This window comes from Thamnophis elegans, chromosome 10 (genome assembly GCF_009769535.1).
Source record: "Thamnophis elegans isolate rThaEle1 chromosome 10, rThaEle1.pri, whole genome shotgun sequence".
NCBI classification, from domain to species: domain Eukaryota; kingdom Metazoa; phylum Chordata; class Lepidosauria; order Squamata; family Colubridae; genus Thamnophis; species Thamnophis elegans.
In genome coordinates, this window is record NC_045550.1 from 32,150,085 (window position 1) to 32,172,988 (window position 22,904).

The 22,904-nt window shown below is 36.0% G+C and overlaps 1 protein-coding gene across 4 annotated transcripts in view; it reads left to right on the forward strand.

Annotated features, from left to right (window-relative positions):
• Nucleotides 1-15,989: 15,989 nt before the first annotated feature.
• RYK (receptor like tyrosine kinase) overlaps nucleotides 15,990-22,904 on the forward strand; it is a 33,043-nt gene continuing 26,128 nt past the window's right edge. For 3 of the 4 annotated variants that reach the window (XM_032224990.1, XM_032224991.1, XM_032224993.1), the window contains exon 1: nucleotides 15,991-16,393. In XM_032224990.1, the coding sequence (XP_032080881.1) occupies nucleotides 16,177-16,393 (217 nt within the window). In that variant the 5' untranslated portion in view covers nucleotides 15,991-16,176. Of the gene's footprint in view, nucleotides 16,394-22,904 lie in introns of all 4 variants that reach the window. The other variant, XM_032224992.1, reaches the window with a different exon arrangement.

Here is a 22,904-nt window from a genome sequence, read left to right on the forward strand (position 1 = left end):
CATTTTATCTGAATACTGGAATTTTTCCTGTATCAAACATGGTCAAATATTTTAGGGAAAAAAATGTGGATCAGCAAATCAAACTACTAAACAGCAAGAGGGAGTTTAGGAAAGAGAAGAATTGTTGAACAGACACACAAAAAATGAAACAAGCAAAGCTGAACCAAACTGATTTCCAATATAAGATGAAGAGATAATGTGGCAGATAGTTTTTAATATCCTACAATCTCCCTTCCACACTGTAAATAATTAATTTCAATTTGTAACTTGGAACGTAAGAACACCTCAACAGTTCTGAAGCCTATTAAGGTGAACAAGTCTACAAAAACTAATGGTAAATACAATTTTGAATGGAACAGAAGAGGAAATTATTAAATAAACATTAAATATGGTAATAGTAACCCTTCAAAACCAACTGAAGTCCTTGGACAAAACAGTTTGTACATTTAGGAGTCCAGTAGCTATTTTTCCAATTAACACAATTTATTAATGAGAGTACACTTTCATGATCTTTTTAATGAAATGTTTAAAGTGCTACCAGACTCCTTTGATATTTTGCTATCATAGATTAACACAGCTCTCCTCCCACTAGACCATCCCTAATCAAGGGTCATGTATTCATTTACTAGGAGCTGGATGAAACCTTAGCTACATTTGGTAATTAATGAAGACTTTTATCTTCCTTGAATTTGGCTAGTGCATCTTTTACCCTAATTATCCTCCTGAAATGTATGTACCTTGTCCTATACCAATGGTCAACTATAAATTGTATGAAAACTAGCTTCCATTTACTTCTTTGTATAGTTTTTTTTAACATTACACAAAAGATGACCCTTCTCGCTGCCAAGATTTTCATTCCCCAAATTCTGAGATGCTGTTTAAAGGGAAGCTATGACTGAAAATCACCATACCGCCATACTGATATGCAGCAATAAACATCTCATTAACCTCTACTCTACAGTACAGAAAAGAAAACCCTTGGCTAAGCCACTAGAACTGGTAAGCACAGAATGAAAAAAGAGAAATTAAGGGGAGAATTCCAATGAAGAAATGAAAACATAATATCTCAAAAACTAAGCAAAATACCAGCTTCATAGTAGTTTCAGTTATACTGCATCTGAGTCAGGAATAAATCACCTCAGCTCTCTGTTCTTCTGACATCATGGGAACAGAGAGATCTGGAGCTGTTTTCAAACTGGCATAGTATCCACATGTGGAAGTGGATATTAGCTCATTTGCAGCAACAATACAAATAGTACATTAATTAAACACCAAATGAAAAATAGTTCCAGCAATAGCAATAAGATTCAATCCAGAAATATCAATTTCTGACTGATATTGGTTATTCTTTTAAACTTGGATGTTAGGCAGCCATTGTATGTGATTCATTAATTTTACCGTAACATTCATTATTTAATATCTCCACACATATATTTTCCCCTATAGTTTATTGATATTTCCACATGAACACATTAAGATGATATTTGCACATTTTATCCATTGTAGACTTTCTCAATGCTCAATGCTTGATGGTTTGGAGTGTTCTTGTTGTTCAGATATCTCACTGTATCACTGATCAGAAATCTGCACAGTTGTTTATCATGTTGATTATACAAACACATGCCTGGGTATGTATTCCCATGCAAAAGATATGTACAGGAAAAGCATAAATGTAGAAAGAGTAGGCTAAATGCATATGATAATCATAAATGGACTTTATCAAGAAAACTTGTTGGATTGCCATAGTTTTTAAAGTAGAAGATTTTCATCTTAAAAGGATATATGCCAAACACATGAGGCAATAGAGAAGTGATATGTATTCACTGGACAAAATTATGACCACGTGGGAAGATTAGATGAGTGTTGGCTTTTCATTCATATGAAAGAAATTAAGTCTCCTATTCCCATATCTACTATATTCTTTTAAAATGAGCTTATTTTAATGTTAGTGAATCAATAGGGATTTTTAATTATTTCTAACGAAATATCTGAAACTTTCCTCTTAAAACAAAAATCTTGCCAGGGTAAGAAAAAATGTAACAGTTAATCACTACACAGATGGAGAATTTGCTGGAAAATCTCCATGCACTTATGAAGCAGGCTATGATTAAGAAAAACTTATGCAATGATAAATGTGCTTGTCATTAAAATGCCACAAAAATCTCTCCCCCTCTCCCCAATTTTTTTTATCCAGGATTCTTTCTGAAGTCATTTTTATTAAGTCAGGGCCTTTGAAAACACTGACACCTAGTGGTACAGGGACATGCCTTGAATTTGATACTTATATTATAAATGTACGTTTCATTCATATATATATATATATATATATATATATATATATATATATATATATATATATATATATATATATATATATATATATATATATGGTATGGCTAGCCAAGGGTATGGCTAGCTGATGAGAGCTAAATAGCTTGAAATAGATCTATACTAGTCTCCCTTTATTTATCAGCATAAATATAACATATATATATATATATATATATATATATATATATATATATATATACATACATACATACATACATACATACATACATACATACATACATTCATACATTCATACATACATACATACACTTAAAGTCACAACCCCTGGTATGCCCAAGTATGGGAGGAAGGTCACACTTCTACTCTCTGTCATTAGGCTCGTCACAAGAGACCATCCAGACAGAAACCCAATATTTTTTACTGTTGCCTTTTTGTTACATTTGCTATATTTATGCTGATAAATAAATAAAGGGAGACTAGTATAGATCTATTTCAAGCTATTTAGCTCTCATTTAGCCTAATGACAGAGAGTAGAAGTGTGACCTTCCTCCCATACTTGGGCATACCAGAGGTTGTGACTTTAAGTATATACCTCCCACCCTGGCTGGCTGATAAGGAGTCGTTCTCTGTAGCTCAAATGGTTAACTCCCTGCCTGGGAGGCAATAGAGCACAGGTTCGATTCCCAAAAAACTTGGGTATGGCTAGCTGATGAGAGCTAAATAGCTTGAAATAGATCTATACTAGTCTCCCTTTATTTATTTATCAGCATAAATATAGCATATATATATGTATGTATGTATGTATGTATGTATGTATGTGTATGTATGTATGTATATATATATATATATATATATATACATATACATATACATATACATATACATGTGTGTATATATATATATATATACATATATATATATATATACACACACACACACAAACATATATATATATATATACAGTGAAAAACATTTTGTTGAGTAAACTGGGCTTTAGTTAATCTTGGGTGAACTTGTTAATAGCTGATGTGTCAACAAGGGGATTTTGTAAGTAACCTCATGCTGGAAAGTATGACCTCTTAAAGCTAGAATTGGCTTTCAGTACAAGGGTATCTATGGCTGAAATGGGGGAGTGGGGTAGGGGGTGATTAAGCAATCAGACAAGGGAGTCAGGAGCCTCCAGTGGCTTAACAGTCAGAGAAAGAACCTTAGGAAGGACTTGCTTTAATGGATCAAGCAGTTAAATCTAATGTGAGGAATGTCTGAGATTTGCAAGAGTCCATTAATGTAGCCTTACAATAAAGTCAAACAAGTTTTTCTCCTTGTGTCTCCTTTCTGGTTTACCTGAGAGAGCTGACAGCTGCTTGCATACATGTTGCTTGCAAATAAAAAAAGGTAGACTTTTCATCCTGCTGTGTACATTTTGGCATCATTGCAGTTAGGAATTGATGTGTCAGCAAACAAAGTTGCAAATAGTGATTACTCCTTTAAAAATTCTAAATTAAGGCTAGCACTCTCCATATATTTTATTTATTATTTATAAATTTTATTTGCTATCCATTTCACAAAAATACCCTAGTGGCGTACAACAATTAAGTAAAACAATAAATATATTAAAATCATATTATAAATATAAATAAAGGTAAAGGTTCCCTTTGCACATATGTGCTGGTCATTCCTGACTCTAAGGGGAGGTGGTCACCTCCGTTTCAAAGCCGAAGGGCCAGCGCTGTGTGAAGTCATCTCCATGGTCATGTGGTCAGCGTGACTAAGCGCCAAAGGTGCATGGAACGCTGTTACCTTCCCACCAAAGGTGGTCCCTATTTTTCTACTTGCATTTCTTACATGCTTTCGAACTGCTAGGTTGGCAGAAGCTGGACAAATAACGGGTGCTCACTCCGTTACACGGTGCTAGGGATTCGAACCGCTGAACTGCCGACCTTTCTGATCAACAAGGTCAGCATCTTAGCCACTGAGCCACTCATTATTAAAACATTAAAATAACAAAAAATCTGCAAGGCACAGGGCGGAGAGAGAATATCAGCTATAATAATGGCACTAATTTACAATGTTATTATCCTTTGGAACCCCCAGTCCTGATGACACAGCCTGAGATTGAGGGACTTCTGGAAGATAAATAGGGATTGAACTAGTCTCCCTTAAATATTACTAAATATTTTTATATTTTATAAAATACTTTGTATTTTCACAACAATTTATTTAAATATTTTCTTTATCCAGTGTGGTCAATATGGCTGAATGCTGGGAGCTATGTTTAGCAACATTCCTTGGCATGATGGATATATCTAAAAGGATGATTCTTTGCCCGCCTTTTCCTTATGATTCGCAGAGAAGGTTACTGATTGTGTCTTGAGATATGCTGGTTTGGATTAAGAAACTCCTCAAATGATCATTTGCCTTATAACAGGCATGCGACATACCTGAGAAATTTTAAACAATTAATATCTTTTTTTTTTCAGAAGCATTTAAATTTGTAGCATTAAGTTTCATGAATATTTTTAATTGTTTATATTTGTGAAAACTGTTCCAGCATTAAGATCACAACTATTTTAAAGAAGTAGACACATATTAAATTCATTATCCAGGTATCTACTATATTCTTTTAAAATGAGCTTATTTGAATGTTAGTGAATCAATAGGGATTTTTAATTATTTCTAAGGAAATAATATTTTATTTGCCAACATGGCACATCCAAAAATAAAAGGGATGGCAGGATCAGCAAGTTGTGGGGAATTTCAAGGTTTTTCACTGGAAAACTATGTATGAAGTATAATCATAAAGAGCCAGTTGCATGGTTTTAAATACCAAGTACCAAATACCAAGATGGGTCATTGAGAAAGCAAGAATACAACTTAATATCTTGGAAGAAGCAAGTCTGACTGGCTAACCTGAGTAAAAAAATCTGAAAGATCTACTTGAAAACTGCCTTCCAAAAACACTTTTACTATTAAAAGTTAATCATCACTGGGAAGAAGGCGGGGCTTAGCAGTGAGAAGACGGAGTTTCAGGCTATTCCTGAAATTCCCCTATTCCGAAGCAATAGAACGGGTCGTTTCGGACCCTAGCTGTCCCGGAGAGACAGTGAAAAGTTAGGGGAGATCCAGTGACCTCAGAGACGTTCGCAAGTCTCTGGGGTGCTTGGAATTTAACCCCTTTTGCCAGCTCCTTCTGGATTAGCTGTAAGCTAACCGAAACTGCAGGTTGCCCCTAAGAATGGTGGAAGTGATTTCAACTGGTAAGCTGATTTTATTACTCAAAGAGATACGGTCCGCATTAAAATTTAAGCTAAGTGAAACCAAAGAACAGAAGAATCTAGCGCCAAATTGGTTTTTTTTTTTTTATGGATTTATGGCTGGTGGTTACCCTATTTCTTAAATGTTTTAAAGATTACTTCAACATTCCCTCTGACTTTTCTTAAGTGGGCTGTAAACTAATTTACTACAATTTGGCTTCTTACGATCTGACACTTTTATTGCTTGGCTGTGTTGGTCTAAGATCAGATAAGATCGCACAGCTCCCAGTGTGTTCTTACTTGCAAATATCTTAGAGCTTCTAGCTGCGTCACAACATGGCGTCTATACATGCTTCAAGTGATTCGTTTCAAATGATTTTCTCTGCATTTCAAAAGTTGTTTGACACATATGAAAGATTTGAAAAAAAGCTGGACTATTTAACATTAAAATATGAAGAAAAAAGTGAGAACGTTGAATGTTTGAATGTTCCTGAAATACAAAATGGAGAATGTCAGAAATGAAGTTTCTCAACTTGCTGACACGCCGGGCGTCTGGTTTACTTCGGAGGGAGAAAGAGATGTAACGCTTGAAAGGGGGGCAGCCATACAGAAGATTTATTTCAAAAGACAGAGCGCAGGAGGAATGAGAAGCATTAAAGAACCTATACTTTATGAAACATCATTTGCAGAATTTTCGATACCACCCTTGAGAATTAAAGGCAAACTGAAAAGTGCAACAAGCCTGGGACAACGTTATTATTACATCAGAGGCATCCTGAGCAAAAAGGTGCGAAGATATTCCTGTTTGGACTTGCTTATAAAAACATTTGGTAAATCTGTTCCATGAATGGCAATAGGACTAATGAGGTTTTGTTATTGGAGAGACATAGGCTGATAGATGGAAGAATACAATTTAAAATTAGCTAAATCTAATTACTCTTATTTGTAATAGACATAGCTGAATAATAATTGATATTGATAGTAATGTATATAATGTGGAGTTGATATGATAAATAATAATTGGATATGAGAAGGGAAGGTTGGAAATATTTTTGGACCATATACAAAGGTTATTAATCACAATAATTATCACTATTAAAAAATAAAATAAATATATACAGTTAAATGTTAACTAATATGGGGAAAATGTTACGATATACAATATAATTACATAAAGAAGGGAGAATGATAATAAACTATACTGCATGGAAGATGGAATTCTTGGTATTAAATATTATGGATGTTCAGCTAAAATAGGATATGAGGATTTGATGTTAATAGAGGATTTTACAAACAAGTAAATGAAATGTCAGCATGTGGTTATGGATTAAATTTTTCGCATAGTTAAGGATGAAGGATGTTTAAATAACTGTAGTCAACTAAAAGTGGAGGTATAATGATGTCAATATAGTAAACATTTGAGTTAAGATATTTGAATTAATATGAATTAATGGAAGAGATGCACCAAAATATGTTGTAACCAGCTGATATACTTTTTTTTATAATATATACCTGTGGTTTTTTTTGGGGGGGGGGGGGTTCTTTTGTTTTTCTTTTTTTTCCCTGCCTTGTTTTTTGTTCTTTTTGTCTTCTTTGTTTTTTTTTTTTTCTTTTCCCACTGGTGTGGGCATGTATTGTTTAAGAAACAAAAATTATTATTATTATTATTATTATTATTATTATTATTATTATCATTATACAATTGTATCACAGCGGCCAGTTGTTTCGCCGGATTTGGCATTGGTTACTAGTCGGTCCCCACCCAGGGGCCTAGGACGTCGTAACGTATTTTCGTAATATGCATGCAGATCCAAGCAGTGTGGCTTTTTGCATTTGACTGGTGGTGATTTTGTCAATTTTTAACTGTTTTAAATGTAATTCCAGTGCTTTTGGAATAGCACCCAGTGTGCCAATTACCACTGGAATTACCACTGGAATTACCACTGCTGGTTTGTGCCATAGTCGCTGAATTTCGATTTTTAAGTCCTGGTATTTTGCGGTTTTTTCATGTTCCTTCTCGGAACATGGTATTGCAATACTCACCTGGTATTGCAATATCTATGATTGTAACCTTGTTTTTCTCAACCAGTGTGATGTCTGGTGTATTATGCGCCAGTATTTTGTCCGTTTGTATACGGAAATCCCACAAGATCTTGACCATCTGATTTTCGGTGACTTTTTCAGGCTGATGTTCCCACCAGTTTGTTGCTGTTTTAATATTATAATTTTTGCACAAATTCCAATGGATCATTTGTGCTACTGAATTGTGCCGCAATTTATAATCAGTCTGCGTGATTTTTTTACAGCAGCTGAGTATGTGATCAACAGTTTCATCAGCTTCTTTGCAAAGTCTGCATTTGGCATCATCAGAGGATTTTTCGATTTTGGCCTTAATGGCATTTGTGCGGATAGCTTGTTCTTGCGCAGCCAGGATTAGTGACTCTGTTTCTTTCTTTAATGTACCTGTTTTTAACCATAACCAAGTTTGTTCACTGTCCACTTTATCTTTTATTTTTTCCAGAAATTGACCATGCAGTGCTTTGTTCCGCCAACTCTCCATTCTTGATTTTATCACATCTTTTCTGTATTCTTGTTTTGTCTGTTGGGCCTTCAGTAGATTTTTGTTCTTTACCTCGATTAATAGATGTTCTTGAGTGTCTTTTAAATAATCAGCCAGTGCATGTTTTTCTTCTTCAACTGTTTGCTTCACTTGTAATAATCCTCTGCCACCTGATTTTCGGGGCAGATATAGTCTATCAGTATCACCACGTGGATGTAAACTGTAGTGTATTGTCATTAGTTTCCTGGTTTTTCGGTCCAAAAGGTCCAAATCAGCTTGTGTCCAGTTAACTATGCCAGCTGTGTATCTTATAACTGGTATTGCCCAGGTATTTATGGCCTTGATTGTATTTCCACCATTCAATTTAGATTTTAAAATTTTCCTAACTCTGTTGGTGTACTCTCGCCTGACAATAGTTTTTACTTCTCCATGCTTGATGTTATCCAACTGCAGAATGCCTAAGTATTTGTAGGCTTCATTTTCTTTGCATTTAATTAGTTGGCCATTGGGCATTTCAATTCCCTCAGATGCAGTGATTTTGCCCCTTTTTATGGATACAGTGGCACATTTTTCCATGCCAAACTGCATTGAAATATCGGTGCTGAATACTCGGACTGTATTTGTCAATGATTGGATTTCTATTTCTGACTTTCCATAGAGTTTCAAATCATCCATATATAGTAAATGCGAAATTTTTTCAGCTTTTTTGGCTGTTTGGTAGCCTAATTTCATTTTTTTTAAGATTACTGATAGTGGGATCATTGCGATGATGAAGAGAAGAGGTGAAAGTGAATCACCCTGGAAAATTCCTCGCTTGATATTAACCATTCCGTAGCTCTCATTCCCTACTGCCAACTCAGTTCTCCATTGTTTCATTGCCTTTTCAGTAAAGGATGTAATATTTTTGCTAATGCCAGTTGTTTCTAAGCATTTTATGATCCAACTATGTGGCAGTGAGTCAAATGCCTTTTTGTAATCAATCCAGACCATATTCAAGTTCGTTTTTCTGTTCTTACAATTTTCTAATATCATTTTATCAATTAGAAGCTGATCTTTTGTGCCCCTGCTCCTTCTTTTGTTGCCTTTTTGCTCTACTGGCAAGATGTTGTTTGTTTCCAAATAATCCATCATGTTATCTGCAATAATGCCTGTGAGTAATTTGAAGGTTGTTGGTAAGCATGTTATTGGTCTATAGTTTTCAGGTGTTGTTCCTTTAGTTGGATCTTTCTGAATCAAGTATGTTTTTCCAGTTGTCAACCATTCATCAATTTGGCCCTTTTGTAAAATTTCATTCAGTTGCCTGGCCAATATTGCATGTAAACTGGTCAGATATTTGAGCCAGAAACCATGTAATTGGTCCTTTCCAGGTGATGTCCAATTCTTTACCTTTTTAACTCGATTTTTGATCATCTCAGTTGTTATTTCTAATACTTGCATTTGTTTGTTGCCAATGCTTTTCTCAAAGTCATGTATCCACTTTGCTTCCTTGTTGTAGTCCTTTGCATTTCCCCACAATTCTTTCCAGAATTCAACTGTGGCCTGCTTTTCTGGTTTTTCACTTTTGGTGTCACCATTCACATTAAGACTTTGATAAAAACGCCGTTGGTCTGATCGAAATTGCTGATTTTGTTTATATTGGATGATTCGTGCCTCATATCTTTCAATTTTTCTAGCTGTTGCTGTTATCTGCTGTTTTACAATCTCTACAGCTTCATTGATGTTTCTTGTATCCAATCTATATCTTCTGATTAGCCGATCTATGATTTTGTTGTTTTTAAGCCGTTGCTCATGCATGTTCTTTAAGTTACTAGCATCTGCCCTTAATTTTTTGATTTTTTGTTCTAGACGGATTTTCCACTTTGGCTTTGATGCTTTTTCTGTTGTGTGACTAGGTACTTTAATTTTAATGCCTAGTTCGTTAGTGACTATTACAGCTGCGCTGTACATTAACTGGTTTGTTTCCAAGATGGATCCCGGTTCAATTGTTGAAAACACTGCATTAACCATTTTCATGATAGGGGCCAAAATTTTCTTAGGCACAGTTTTTAGTGATGGTAAACGTTGCCTTTCCTCATTAAGCAGAAAATGCTCCATGATCTTATCCTTCAATTCTTTTTGTTTTTGAGTTAGTTCATCAGTTGGTTCAGTGATAACTGGTTCTAGTGGTGGTGATGTTATTTCCTCCCTGAGAGCTTCTTCTGGGAGTTCTACTATAGTGTCTTTAGTTGTGTCTTGAATATCAGTTATTTCCGCTTGTGATATTGTTTTTTGGGTTTTGCAATTTGCCTGAATTTCCTCATGTTCAACTTCACTAAACACTTTATTCCGTATAATAAATCGCCTTTGATCTGCTAGTCGTTGTTCACTAACATTTGAATCTGGATATTGTTGTTTCCATAATTCATACATTCGCTTTAAATATCCTCTTTTTTCTGGCTCTGAGTTGTAGTAACAGGCCATTATGGCACGGTTTTCATCTGCACTATATTTTTGTCGTTTTGTTGGCTGGTCCACTTGTAGCCCACTTGTCGACGGATGTCCAGGGACCCCAACATCCGCCGCGGCCCTTGTTAACCCGCGCGACGACTGATGCGGTATGGAATTCTTATTCGTTTTTTTCACCATATTGTATGGGTTGGCGGGGTTTTTTTTACGGGACCAGATGCCAACCTGATCCCAACCTTCCTCCTTTCTCATCCGGGCTTGGGACCGGCAATGGCGGAGTTATTATTATTATTATTATTATTAATAATAATAACAATTATAGTCAAATGAAAATGGATATATGATGATGGTGACATGTATGAATATTTGAGTTAAATGCTCGAGTTAACATGAACTATGTTTGTTGACTGTGGAAGAGATGCGCAAAAGTCTATTTGTAACCAACTGATACACTTTCTATAGCATGTAAAGAAGGATGTTGTATTTGTTTTAAATTAAAAATTAAAAAATTTTAATATATAAAAAAAGTTAATCATCACCATCTCATTAAACTAACCTGCCATTAAGTGTACCTTTTGATTTTTAAGGAAGATATAAAGAAGTATGATTTATAATAATAAAAAGTAGGTTATATTGAATAACATATTGTAGTCTTCCCACGATGAATATAGCCATGAAGAAAAATCTTAGGAATGCATTAGATATGTACTGAATTGCTTCAGGCATGTTATCTAGAATTATAAGTACATTTATTTGGCCATGACATTCTACCAAGTAATGCCTAAATTTAAATATGAGCTTCTTTCAAGAAAAAAAGAAAAAGATGCTATCACATTTTGCCATGTGATAATTTCAACCAAGTGAAACTAAACAAGTGGGATTTTGGTGTCTAAACAGAGGCCATTTTTAATTTATGATTTTGAATCATTGTTTTATTTACTATTTTTTCATTATTTTATCATGTTGATAAACAGGGAGGGAAGAAATGAAGGAAGAGAGGGAGGGAGGAAAAAATAAAAGGAAAGGAGGGAAGAAAGAAAGAAAGAAAGAAAGAAAGAAAGAAAGAAAGAAAGAAGAAATCTAATCTATAGATTCTAACGTGTGAAATTGGGGAGCATATGGGTTGAAAAAAATAATCCATAAAAGATCCTATCCATCCCTATCAAATAATGATATAAGGAAAATAAATGGAATATGTTTATGGATACTTTGAGCATTTCAGAGATTTAAAAGTGAACAGCAGACTGATCTATCTGAAGTTTATTTTGAGGAAAGGCCAGGAAAAGGGGAATACCCTCATTTTCTCTGCCACATTATGCTCTATTCTGCTAAACAGAATTATATGTAACTGGAAAGTGATATGTTCTTGCAGCTTGAACAACCCATGGTACTGTCATCTAATCACCATAACACTATTTCAGAAATGTAGGATAAATATTCAGATTACATTGAAGTTTGGCCAGAATTCACACAGAAATAGGCATAGGAGCAATGGCCTAAATATAGAATCCCGGAGAAAAAGCACTTTCATGCTAAGTCCCATTATACCGCACATCACACAGCCCCTTCAATCTTATAAGCAAACAAAGGAATGGTACGTAAGCGCCTAACCACAAAGTATAATAATGTGCAGATGCTCTGCTTTTTTGCAGCCTCAATCCACATGTGTGTGCTTATTTCATGTAATTGTAGAAACAATGCATTTGTTACTGTTCCCAAACATTGAAGGCTGTGTTTTTCCAAAATTGCCCTTATGCTCATTGCTAAACTTCCGATGTTTCAACATAGAAATGAAAGAAGCATGCCATAAACCACTCTGCATTATCTTATAAAACTGTACCAATTGCCCAGCTTCTGAAAGGCAGTACTCTTCATTAAAGAGATTGAAGAAATCTCCATCACTATGAGCATGAGATACGAATCATTTCTATAGCAGCTTAAACATTAAATCCATTTTTATGCTATCTATTGAGCACATCATCCCCATCTACCAAATTGTAGCTTTACTGGTGCAGATAATAGATGGATTACCCACCGTTCTGCTTGTATCTCTATTCAACTGCTGTTCTGTAGAAGAAGAAATGAATTTCAACTGGAATGACCAAAGCCACTCATTTAAGCACTGTCCATGCTATCCAAACTATTGTATTTCTAGTGTCCCTGAAAAATTCTGTTTCAGACAGATGGATAGAGTCTTGCATATTGCTCTTGTTTCTCTTGCTTTTGACTGCCCTTTTACCTGTTTTGCCAGGTAACCACTATGAGTGGATTATTGATGCTTAATAAATAAACATGAAGCTATATTTTTACTAACTGAACTGAATACATATGTGCTTGCTTTAACCTGGCTGTGGGGATTAACTGCGATTGTGTAGGATGCAAACTAAACTGTACATTACCAGCAGAATGTTTCCAAGTAGCCAGGAAGCATGCCTCTTATGTAGTGCACCTGCATTCTGAAAGAGCAACATCTCTACCAAATCCAGATGGATCTGCTAGCATTTAGAAAGATCCTGAAGACCTGGCACTTCAATTTGACCTTGGATCAGGATGTTGTGTGAGCAATCAATATATGTCAATTCGTGTGCACAATATTGTATTACATATGTCTCAACTCTATTAAATGTTGCTTCATTGCACACATAATGTTGAACAACATTGCCAGATGTTCAAACTGGATTTGGCCTTTTTGTCCACCTATCAAGTCCTTCCCACGGATCTACTATAGGCAGATGTGGAAGTTTGATAGTGACTGATATCATCAGATGATGCAAGCTGTTTCTTATTTTAGGGGAAGTTCAGGCAGTTTTTTTAGAACTGCCTGAAAATTGACCAGATCTGCAAACAAAACTCACATTTCACTGAAAAGGTAATAGTTGATACTGAAATAAATATTAACATTAAAATATAGCTTATAGAACAATGAGCTGCATGAGACAGTTGTCTAAAAGAAACTTTTTCTGCAAGCCATATGAAAGTCATTATCTAAAGTATGCAAAGAAAACCTTGATAAGCTTGAAACTTTTGCAACAAAGTGCTTGGGACAGATAAATCTAAATTGAACTGTTCAGCCACAACAATATAATATACATTTAGTGGAAAAAAAGTTGAAACATTTGAAAAAACGAACAACTTGTCATTCTTTAAGTGGTTGGGGTGCAAGCAGCACCTCTTTTATGCTTTAGGAGGATATGGCTGCCTGTGGCACAGGAAGCACCATATTATTATGCCAGTGAAAGATGGATTCAATTAAGTACAGTATTAACATACCCTAGAAGCTAATCTCACAGTCAGTGAAGGAACTTAAACTGGAAAAAAAATTAGATATTTTAGCAAGATAACTAAGCTCACCTCCAAATAAACTGTAAAATATTTATCAAAAAGAAAGGCTTTGTATAGTCTTCAGTTTTCAAACTTGAATATTATTGAAAATTTGTATGGGGAATCATCCACCTACAGTTAATAGAATGAAACCTAAGAATCTTTCTAAATTAGAAGAATTATAAAAGAAAACATTTATAAAATTACAGTAGACGATTCATAAGTGGCCACAGGAAACCTTTCAAACTCATTATTTCTGAAAAACGAGATTTTTACAAAGTTTTGACTGAAAGGATATCCAGACTTTTGCACCTGCCATATTTACTCAATATCATGTGCTTTGTAGCATTAGAACTATTCTTCAACATCTTTACTGTTGACTTTTAAAAATAAAATAATTCCTTGTTTGTTGCACAGTCAGCCATATATTCAGACTGGATTTGGTATTTTTATCCACCTATTGAGCCCTTTAGGATCTGGGATAGGCAGATGTTGATGTTTTATGTTATTAGAGCTATTGTTAAATAGCAATAACTTAATATCCCAGATATTAGATGGTAGATTGGGAGAATAAGGGCTAGAATTAAAACTATGTACAATTTCTACTTGGGGGTAAGTAATTTTCCTGCCAGGGACTTCAATAGGAAGAAAATAAGAGAGCCATTGCATAAATAATTCTGCCAATTTCACCATAGCAAGTGGTAGGGAATTGTAGGAAATGGAAGAAAAGATATGTTAGTTTGCAGTTTGTTATCACATATAGCTGTAGCCCAGGATTGGGGATAAGTACTATTTGGTCATTTTTCTTTTCTCTTCTTTCCCTTTCCTTTAAACCTGCTGTCTATCATAATTCTGGGAATGGGTATTCACTACTGACTGCTGCTATTGGTTTTCTATTGTTGAATAAGTTTACATATCATTCTACGCCAAAAGTCCACCAACTGAGGCGATAAGATCGTTTGTGTTCTAAAGGTTAGTCCTGAACTATAATAAAGTGATAGAAGGGTAAAATTATTAAATGCATGCAAGTAATCATTTTTTCAGTAATTTAATCTTCATGGTGGAATAAAACCCAATTTAGTTTTTATCTTGGCCTCCCATTATTTACGGTGTGACAATCAATACACTATCAGCCAGAAAAAAGTTAAGCATCTCTACTCCAAGCCAAAGTTTCTTCAATCAAATGACAAAGATGCTCAATGACATCTTGGGCTCTTCCTGTTTGACCCAGAAGCATTTTTGGAAATAAAAGATTGTGAAGATTGGCATTTTCTTTTCATGTATATTATCTCGCTGATATTACACAGTGTAAAAGAATAACAAAACAGCAAGTGGGAATCTGAGGGGTACAAGATGCTACAGCATGGGTGTCAAACGTGCGTTGTCACAGTGACATCATGTGACATATCAAGAATTTTTCCCCTTCAATAAACTGGGCATGTGCATAGCCCACGGGCCACAAGTTTGACAGTCCTGTGCTACAGACATGACACCAAAGATGCCAGGTGTGGCATTATAAAGCAGTATTTCTCAACCTTGATTTAAGATGTACGGGGTTTCAATTCCCAGAATTCTCCAGCCATGCTCTTACATATATATCCTATATGTTTTTTATGTAACAGTATGAACTGTTACAATACAAAAACACTCCCTTCATTTCTTTTTACCTTCAGCAGGCATCAGAGGCTCTTTTCTTCAAACAGAACTTCTGTTAATAGTTCCATTTAGCTATAGGCTGGAGTAAACGAATAGATCATGCTATGACACAGCTTTGAAATTATGATTTAGCAAGTAGTAACTGAGTTTAGATACCCATTTTAGAGCCATTGTGGTCAAAGGACAGCCCACTACAGCAACACTAAACAACCCACAAAATAACTTACTACGCTCAATAAATTGTGCCAATGATAACAAGTGAGGTCCAAGTACCAGATTCTGGGAAGGACACTACTGCGCTTTAGCAATCTGACAAAGGGAAAAGGAAGGCGACACCTCCCGCTAAGCCTGAAGAGAACTTCCAATGTTTATGTTAAGGTTCTTTCGCGCAGGCGCGAAGAAGAGGCCGCGGGAAAAAGAAATGCGCATGCGGAGAGAGCCAGGCCTTGCCTCTCCTGGTCGGATGTGCTGGCTCCTCGGCCGGAGGGGCGGGTCAAGGGACCGCGAGTGCGCGCGTGAGGGAAAAGGAGCTCATGAACCCGGCCCGGAGGGCGCGAGCGCGCGTGGCCGGAGCATGAACGGTCGTCGAGTGTGAGGCCTCGGGCCGGGACCCGGTTCCCCTCCTCCGTGGGGAACCGGGGGCAAGCGATGGTGCGGGGCAGCCGGCGGGATGGAAGCTACGACGCTGCCGCCGAGACGCGGCTCGTCCGCCGCCACGGTTCCCGCCTGTTGTCGCTGCTGCTGCTGCTGCTGTTCCCTCCCGCGAGCTCCGAAAGCCAGAAGGGCCCGCTTCAGGCATCCCTTGGAGCCACGGGACCGGGCCTCAGTGTTTATATGAGTCAAGAAGAGGTCCTGCGCCTTATCGGTGAGTGAAAGGCGGATGTGCCTTGGCCCGGGTGCGCGCTCCCGTGTGTTTGTGCGTGAGAGAGTGAGTGAGAGAAAGAAAGGGATTCTGACGTGTAATCAGAGTCTCTTTCTTTGGTAGGGATGTGGCTATTTTGGGGGAAGACAAGGGAGAGAGCCCGCCGTCAAAGGACTCAGATCGTGTGGGTTAAATGGCGGTAGGCCGATCGGCGTCGGGATTCTTCCTCTTCCTCCGGCCGGGCTATCTCTCCCATCGCCTGGCTCCTCCGTTCCTTGTTGGGCCTTGCTGAGCCCGTGCAACTTAGCCATCTTTGTGCCGTGAGCGCACGCCGCCTGGGATGGGATTTCGGGGTGGAAACAAATGCAGCACGTACGTGACTTTGGAAGAGGAGGAAGAGTGCCCGTTTTAGGTTTAGGTTGTTTGCGTTTTGGTGGTCACTTAAAAGGTGCTTCTCTGAACACTTTCCAAATTCTGTCTTTGTCAACAGCCGGCTGGGATTATTTTCCCCTGGTTTTGCCATCCAAGCAAAGTCACGGTGAAGTTGAGAGCAATCGTACCCCAAATCCAAGACTAATGTTACTTTGCAAATTATGATTTTATTTTGTAGAAACTAATGCTTTTGACAAGAAATGATTTCTGTTTCCTATTGACAGGATAATGTTTTTACAGTACCTTCAGAAGAAATAATTTGGAGCAGAAGTTAAATTCCCATCTTGAATAGTTTAACTGCTTCAGAAACAAAAAAAAATGTTACCTTTATAGCTACAGCACATGTACCTAATTGTTTCATTTGTTGATTCCTTGTGGAAAATAAGTGGAAGATATTGCCTCAATAGTTAAAGCACTTGGTTTGCACAAATTTATCTAATTAATTATCCATTTAAATTGCAGTTAAAGCATCATTTTTTTGTAAATAGGACAATCTTCATTTTGAATAAACACTATAAGTGTTTATTGGTGGCAAAAGATAATTAAGGTCCCTCCAAACATGCATAAAACAGGAAAAAAATAGTAACACTATTGACATGTAGTGGGAAGGAGTTGAGTTTGTTTTAATGCTGAGGACTGAAACTTGTTACTTGGCAAAGTCTATGGAGTCCAATTAAAATAGATATTGGGTAAATGAGAATAGACCCCATTTGATATCCATTATGATGGAGATAGCCTCAATGAGGAAAGTATCATGCTTTATTCTATATTAGTATTCTTCCAAAGGAGTATCAGAGTAAGCAATCAATAGAGGTTGCTGCTCGTTTCTCCCACAATCTTTTTCTTGGAATTTATTCATCTTATAAATGATGAAAGTAGCATGAAAAGATCCTTATGGTAAACATGATACCTTAGTGAGATAGAGAATGATGCAGTAATCAAAGGTGGATGGCCAGTTTATTGTCCTTAAGTAAGGGATTTGTTACATAGGTGTAGTATATATAGTTGACTAAGTGTTCTTAGAATATACATTGGATGGTAGTTGAATGGATTAGATTTTTCACCTTTTGAAAATACAGGAGGTATTTGAGAATGAGAACCTTTTCAGCAGCTGTATTGTTGGTCTGCCTTTATAAATAATGTAATAAAAGAGAAGCATTTTTTCCTGAGCAATACTGTTGGCAAATTAACCAAAAGTTGAATTCTAAAATTTGATCTTTGTGCTCTTATTCAATAATCTAGATTACAATTAGTATAAGTTTTTATCTGAATTTCTTCATATGTAGCGGAGAGAGGAAGAGAGAGAATGTGTTGTGTATATTGGATAACCAAACAGTTTATAAACTGAACAAATAAATAAGCTGTCTCTATTTGCAATTCTCCCCTCTTATTGCAAAATGTTGTGTCCCATATTTGAGCTTTTCTTTTGGTCTCCTCACCCAATAACATTGATTAGGCATGACAAACAATTATAACTATCTTAGCCATCAGATACGTTATAAATATAGTAATAAATTATCATTTGAATCTGCCTGATACATAATTCAAAGTTTCTCATTTCAGGCATAAATACAACATTGGTTAATTTTTGTAAACTACTTTCAGCGATTCGTGGAATAAACTGAAAACTATGTTTTGCAGTCTGTTCAAACAACACACTAAACCAAATCAATGCCATAATATACCTAATGCTGAACTTTTTTCCTGGAACACAGACAATTGGCTATGCTACCTATAGAAATCTATAAATTCTGAATTTACATCTGAAAGACACACAATTGTCTGTCCACTTGGTATTAAATGTTTGAATAAAATAGTGGATGTTTATTTCCTGTTGGTTTTTATAATTCCTTTTCTCAACCAAACTTACATGAAGTTGGAAACAATGTAATATTTGGCAAAAAGAGTCCAATTTCATCATAAACAGTAATGCTGAAATTCATTTAAATGCCAGTATAGCTCACAGATCTGATAGAAACCAGAGCTTATCACACTACATGTGGAACTACATGCATGCATACATATATGCTAATGATGCTTTTCTCTTCTATAACAAGCTGTGTTAGGCGTAGCACAGAAAAAGAGGAGCAAATTAAAGGAAACAAAAATGAAATACATTTAAGGCTAATTTACAGCAGCTCCATTCATAATACCTGTCTGTACTTTTCTTCCCTTACAAATCTTTTTTGCTTTCATCATATCCATATATGGATTCATGTTTTGCACACTATTCTTTAAATCTAGCTCCTCTCTTTTTGAATGCCTCATTAATTCAGCATAAGCATTACTTTCTCAAACTTCCCATCTCTCAAGAAATGTGCTCTTCCCTCATATATTTATTTTGCATTTCATTCCTATTTCATTCTTTATATGATCCAACTCATTGTTTGCATTGATCATTTTTTAAATATTCAGTCTGAGCATTCATTCATTCACTTTCAGTTTACAGGTAGTCAGCTAACAACCACTAATATATCTACTATTCAGAGTTACAATGGTGATGAGAGTAGTGGTTACAATGAGTCCAATGCTTCCACAGTCACATGATCACAATTTGGGCATTCTGTAGTCACATGATCATGATTGCCAATGTTCTGTTTTGGCTACCCATAGGTAAAGGGAAACTGGTAGGAAAGGTTGCAAATTTCTGCAACAAGGCTTCCTCATCCATAAATTATTGCCTGCCTCCTCTGTGTTCATACCTTGGGTAACACAACTTTGTGCATCTGCCCTAGACTCACTGTACTTGTGCCAGACTCTCTGGCCACTTGCACACTCTCCCTAGCCACCCACAAACCCTCTCTCAGTTGACAGGAGCCATCCCAAGCTGCATTGCCATTAGGTTGTGCTTACCCAGCCATTCTGCCTATCTTTTCAGCTCCATTTATGCAGCTGAACAAAAGAATTCTCCTCCATGCCTAGAAGGGAGGGGTAATTCTACAGGGAGCTGCAGGAACAAAGCTTAAATACTAAAGATTTCAGCTCTGTTTCTGCATCACCATGAAGGATTTCCCCTCCATGCATGGAAAACCTTTGGCAGGTTGCAGGAACCAAACTGAAATTGTGAAGATTTCTGCATCATTTCTATAGCTGAAATCCGTTGGCGGGCAGCACAAAAGTTTGAACACGAAAGAGCTGCCTGCAGAGACGATTTTAGTTCCAGACAGATTTGAAATTGTTTGGCAGGCATTCCATCTAAAAACCTAGAATCAGGAATGCAAGAATTGCTGTTGTTGAGCGTAACAGTCACATGAAGATCTTGTTTAATGACTGCTTCATTCAACAATGAAGATTTTGTTCCCAATTGTAATTGGAAGTCAAGAAGTATCTACACTGTTGCTTACCAAGGTCATATCCCGCCTCAAAGTAATTTCAAATTTTTCCATTGAAGCTTATTCTTGATCTGTAACATCATTGTAACATGCTTTGTCCATTTTATGAAGTAGATTATTTATTTTTTCACAGAGATTGGCAAAAAAAAGTGTGCAATAGCTTCTGTTATAAAATTCTGCTCTATTTTTTTTTATTCTCTAACTCCCTTTAGTGCTTCAGCCTTCAAGGTCCTCTTATCATAAAAAAGTCAAAACAAATGCCATTGTCTCATGAGAAAATTAGTTTTAATTAAATCATAGGCCATTCCAAATCAATCTAGACCTTTAATCATTGTTAACTTTCTAAAATCTATATTCTGAGCATCTATTTTCTGTATAATTCAAAAACTTATATATTGCAAAGTTTTTAAAAAATCAAATTTGTACCATGTGGAGGTGGACGGAACTCCCCAATGAATACATAATGGAGGGGCGTCTTATACACAGGAAGCAGAGGCAGAGAGGAGAATAGGTGAATTTCAGATTGGTCATTTGTGCCTCAAATTAGAATTCTGAATTTTTTCTGTGTTAAATTTGTTTGCCGTCTTCTCTATCCATCTTGGTCTTTTCAGGAATCCTCTCCATTCATAGTAAACACAGTATTATTCTGCCTAAAAGTCCCCAATTTTGCTTCCATAGATTGTGATAGGAAAAACTACTGCCTACACACCATTTTCATCTTTGCAGTATAAACATGGCATGGTAATTCTTTTTTCAAGGTATTAATTTCTACTCAATCAATTCTACCAGTGACATATTTCTTGACTGCTGGTTCTTTAGTGTTAATAATTGACTCTAAAACTGCCTGCAACTATAATAACTTGTCAGTTCTGTCACTAGGTGCTGTAACTGCCATTAGTTTGGGGTTTATATTTACTCTTGGTCCCATTTTTTTCCACTATCCTTATTGACTTAAATAATATGACCTTCCAAATCATAGTGTCATCACTAAGGTGCAGGTTATCGATTATTTTCCCTCCAGATTTAAATATGTGTTCATTTTCTTCCAATCCAAGTTCCCTATCTATATTTATAGCACTGTAGGCTGAATGAATAAATAATCTTTGTGCACTCCTATTCTGACCTGGAGTGAGCTTCTTGCCATGTTGCATATGGTTTCTTTTTATAGGTTCGTCATAAGGATAATGAGTTGTTAAAGGATTCTTGTTTTCCTAAGGGTCAACACAACTGAAGCCTTTCTATGATCAATAAAACTGAATTGATATGTATATAAAGATATAATTTTGGTTTTTATCACATTTCAACAATATTTCTTAGCTTTTAGTTTTTTTCAAAAACCAGCTTGAATTTTTATCATCTCAATTTTCATGTACAACTTTAAACTTCTATACTTTATTTTGATAGCATATGAAGTTAAATATAATGTAAAATAGTTTTCACACATTGTTATGTCTCCTTATTTGATATTGTTTGATCATTGTGCTTTTTCAATTATGTGCCTCATTTCTGCTATTAGCCATCAAGTCACTTTCCACCATTTTTAAATTAAATCTGCTTTTGTAAATAAGAAATATCTTCTAAGGTATCTTGAATGTTGACACATCTAGTGCTCAGATAGTGCTCAATTTATGATTGGTCATTCAGGGACCATAAAAGTTAAGAAGAACCTTCCAAGGGCTATTTATTACATATTCAAAGTCCCAAAAGCCACTAATACCCCCCACATTCACATTATCACATTTTGGGCTCTCTGTTTACTTCCATTTTCTGGCAAAAAAAAATGCAGCCACCCTGAATTTTTTGAATTCTGACAGTACATCTGCCCTATAAACTATTGACCGTCGCCATTTTCTTGCTCCCATTGCTGATGAAGTATGCCCAGCCTGGGCGCTATGGGGAAACAAAGCAAATTGTAATCCCAGGACTTCAGTTTGCCAAAAAAACCATCTTTGTATGGCATTTGTGGGCTGGATTGTGGAGGGGGGGGGTGTCATGCTGTGAAAAAAAGAAACTCTAGTCCTTTTGTGCATTGTGAAAACAATTATTGTAGATTTTGGAATCTGGTCTCCCAATTCTCATAGACTCAAGGTCTTATTGTTTGCTATTTCATTATCTGTGGCATTACATTGTAACAGAACTGTTCAGATATCAATCCCCCATTATTTATTCATAAATCGTTAAACACTTTTATTCTCTGTTTTATTCACTATTCAATATCGAACAATTCTATTGAATAAATAGAATATGCCATGCATGTTTTACTTCACATGTTATTCTCAGAATATTCAATAATTTCAATTCTATATTCTTACAAAACATAATTCAAACATATACACTTTATTTCTCCAAACCAACAATGATACAGTAAACTTTTTTATGTCAATACATTTCTTGAGGAGGAGGAAACCACAGTTTAAAACTATTTTAATATGTGATTTCTATAATGTCGGCCAAGAAAACATTATTGGAGTGCCTATTATTTTATATCTTACGTTTCTGTCAGGAATTCAAGACAGTGGATACATAATTCTTCCAGTGTTTCTTCGCAGCAGGAACATTGTGGGATATGCTAAGTTGAGAGAGATAATAAATGTCTTAAAATCAGTTGGTTGAGCTTCCATGAATCCCATGCTATTCTGTCAGCTCTAGGCTACACTTAAGCTCAGTTCAAAAGAAACTTTCTAATATCTCTTTTCAGTCTTGCCTTACGTTTAATCTCTCCTGCCAGACATCTTAAATTATTGCGGGTG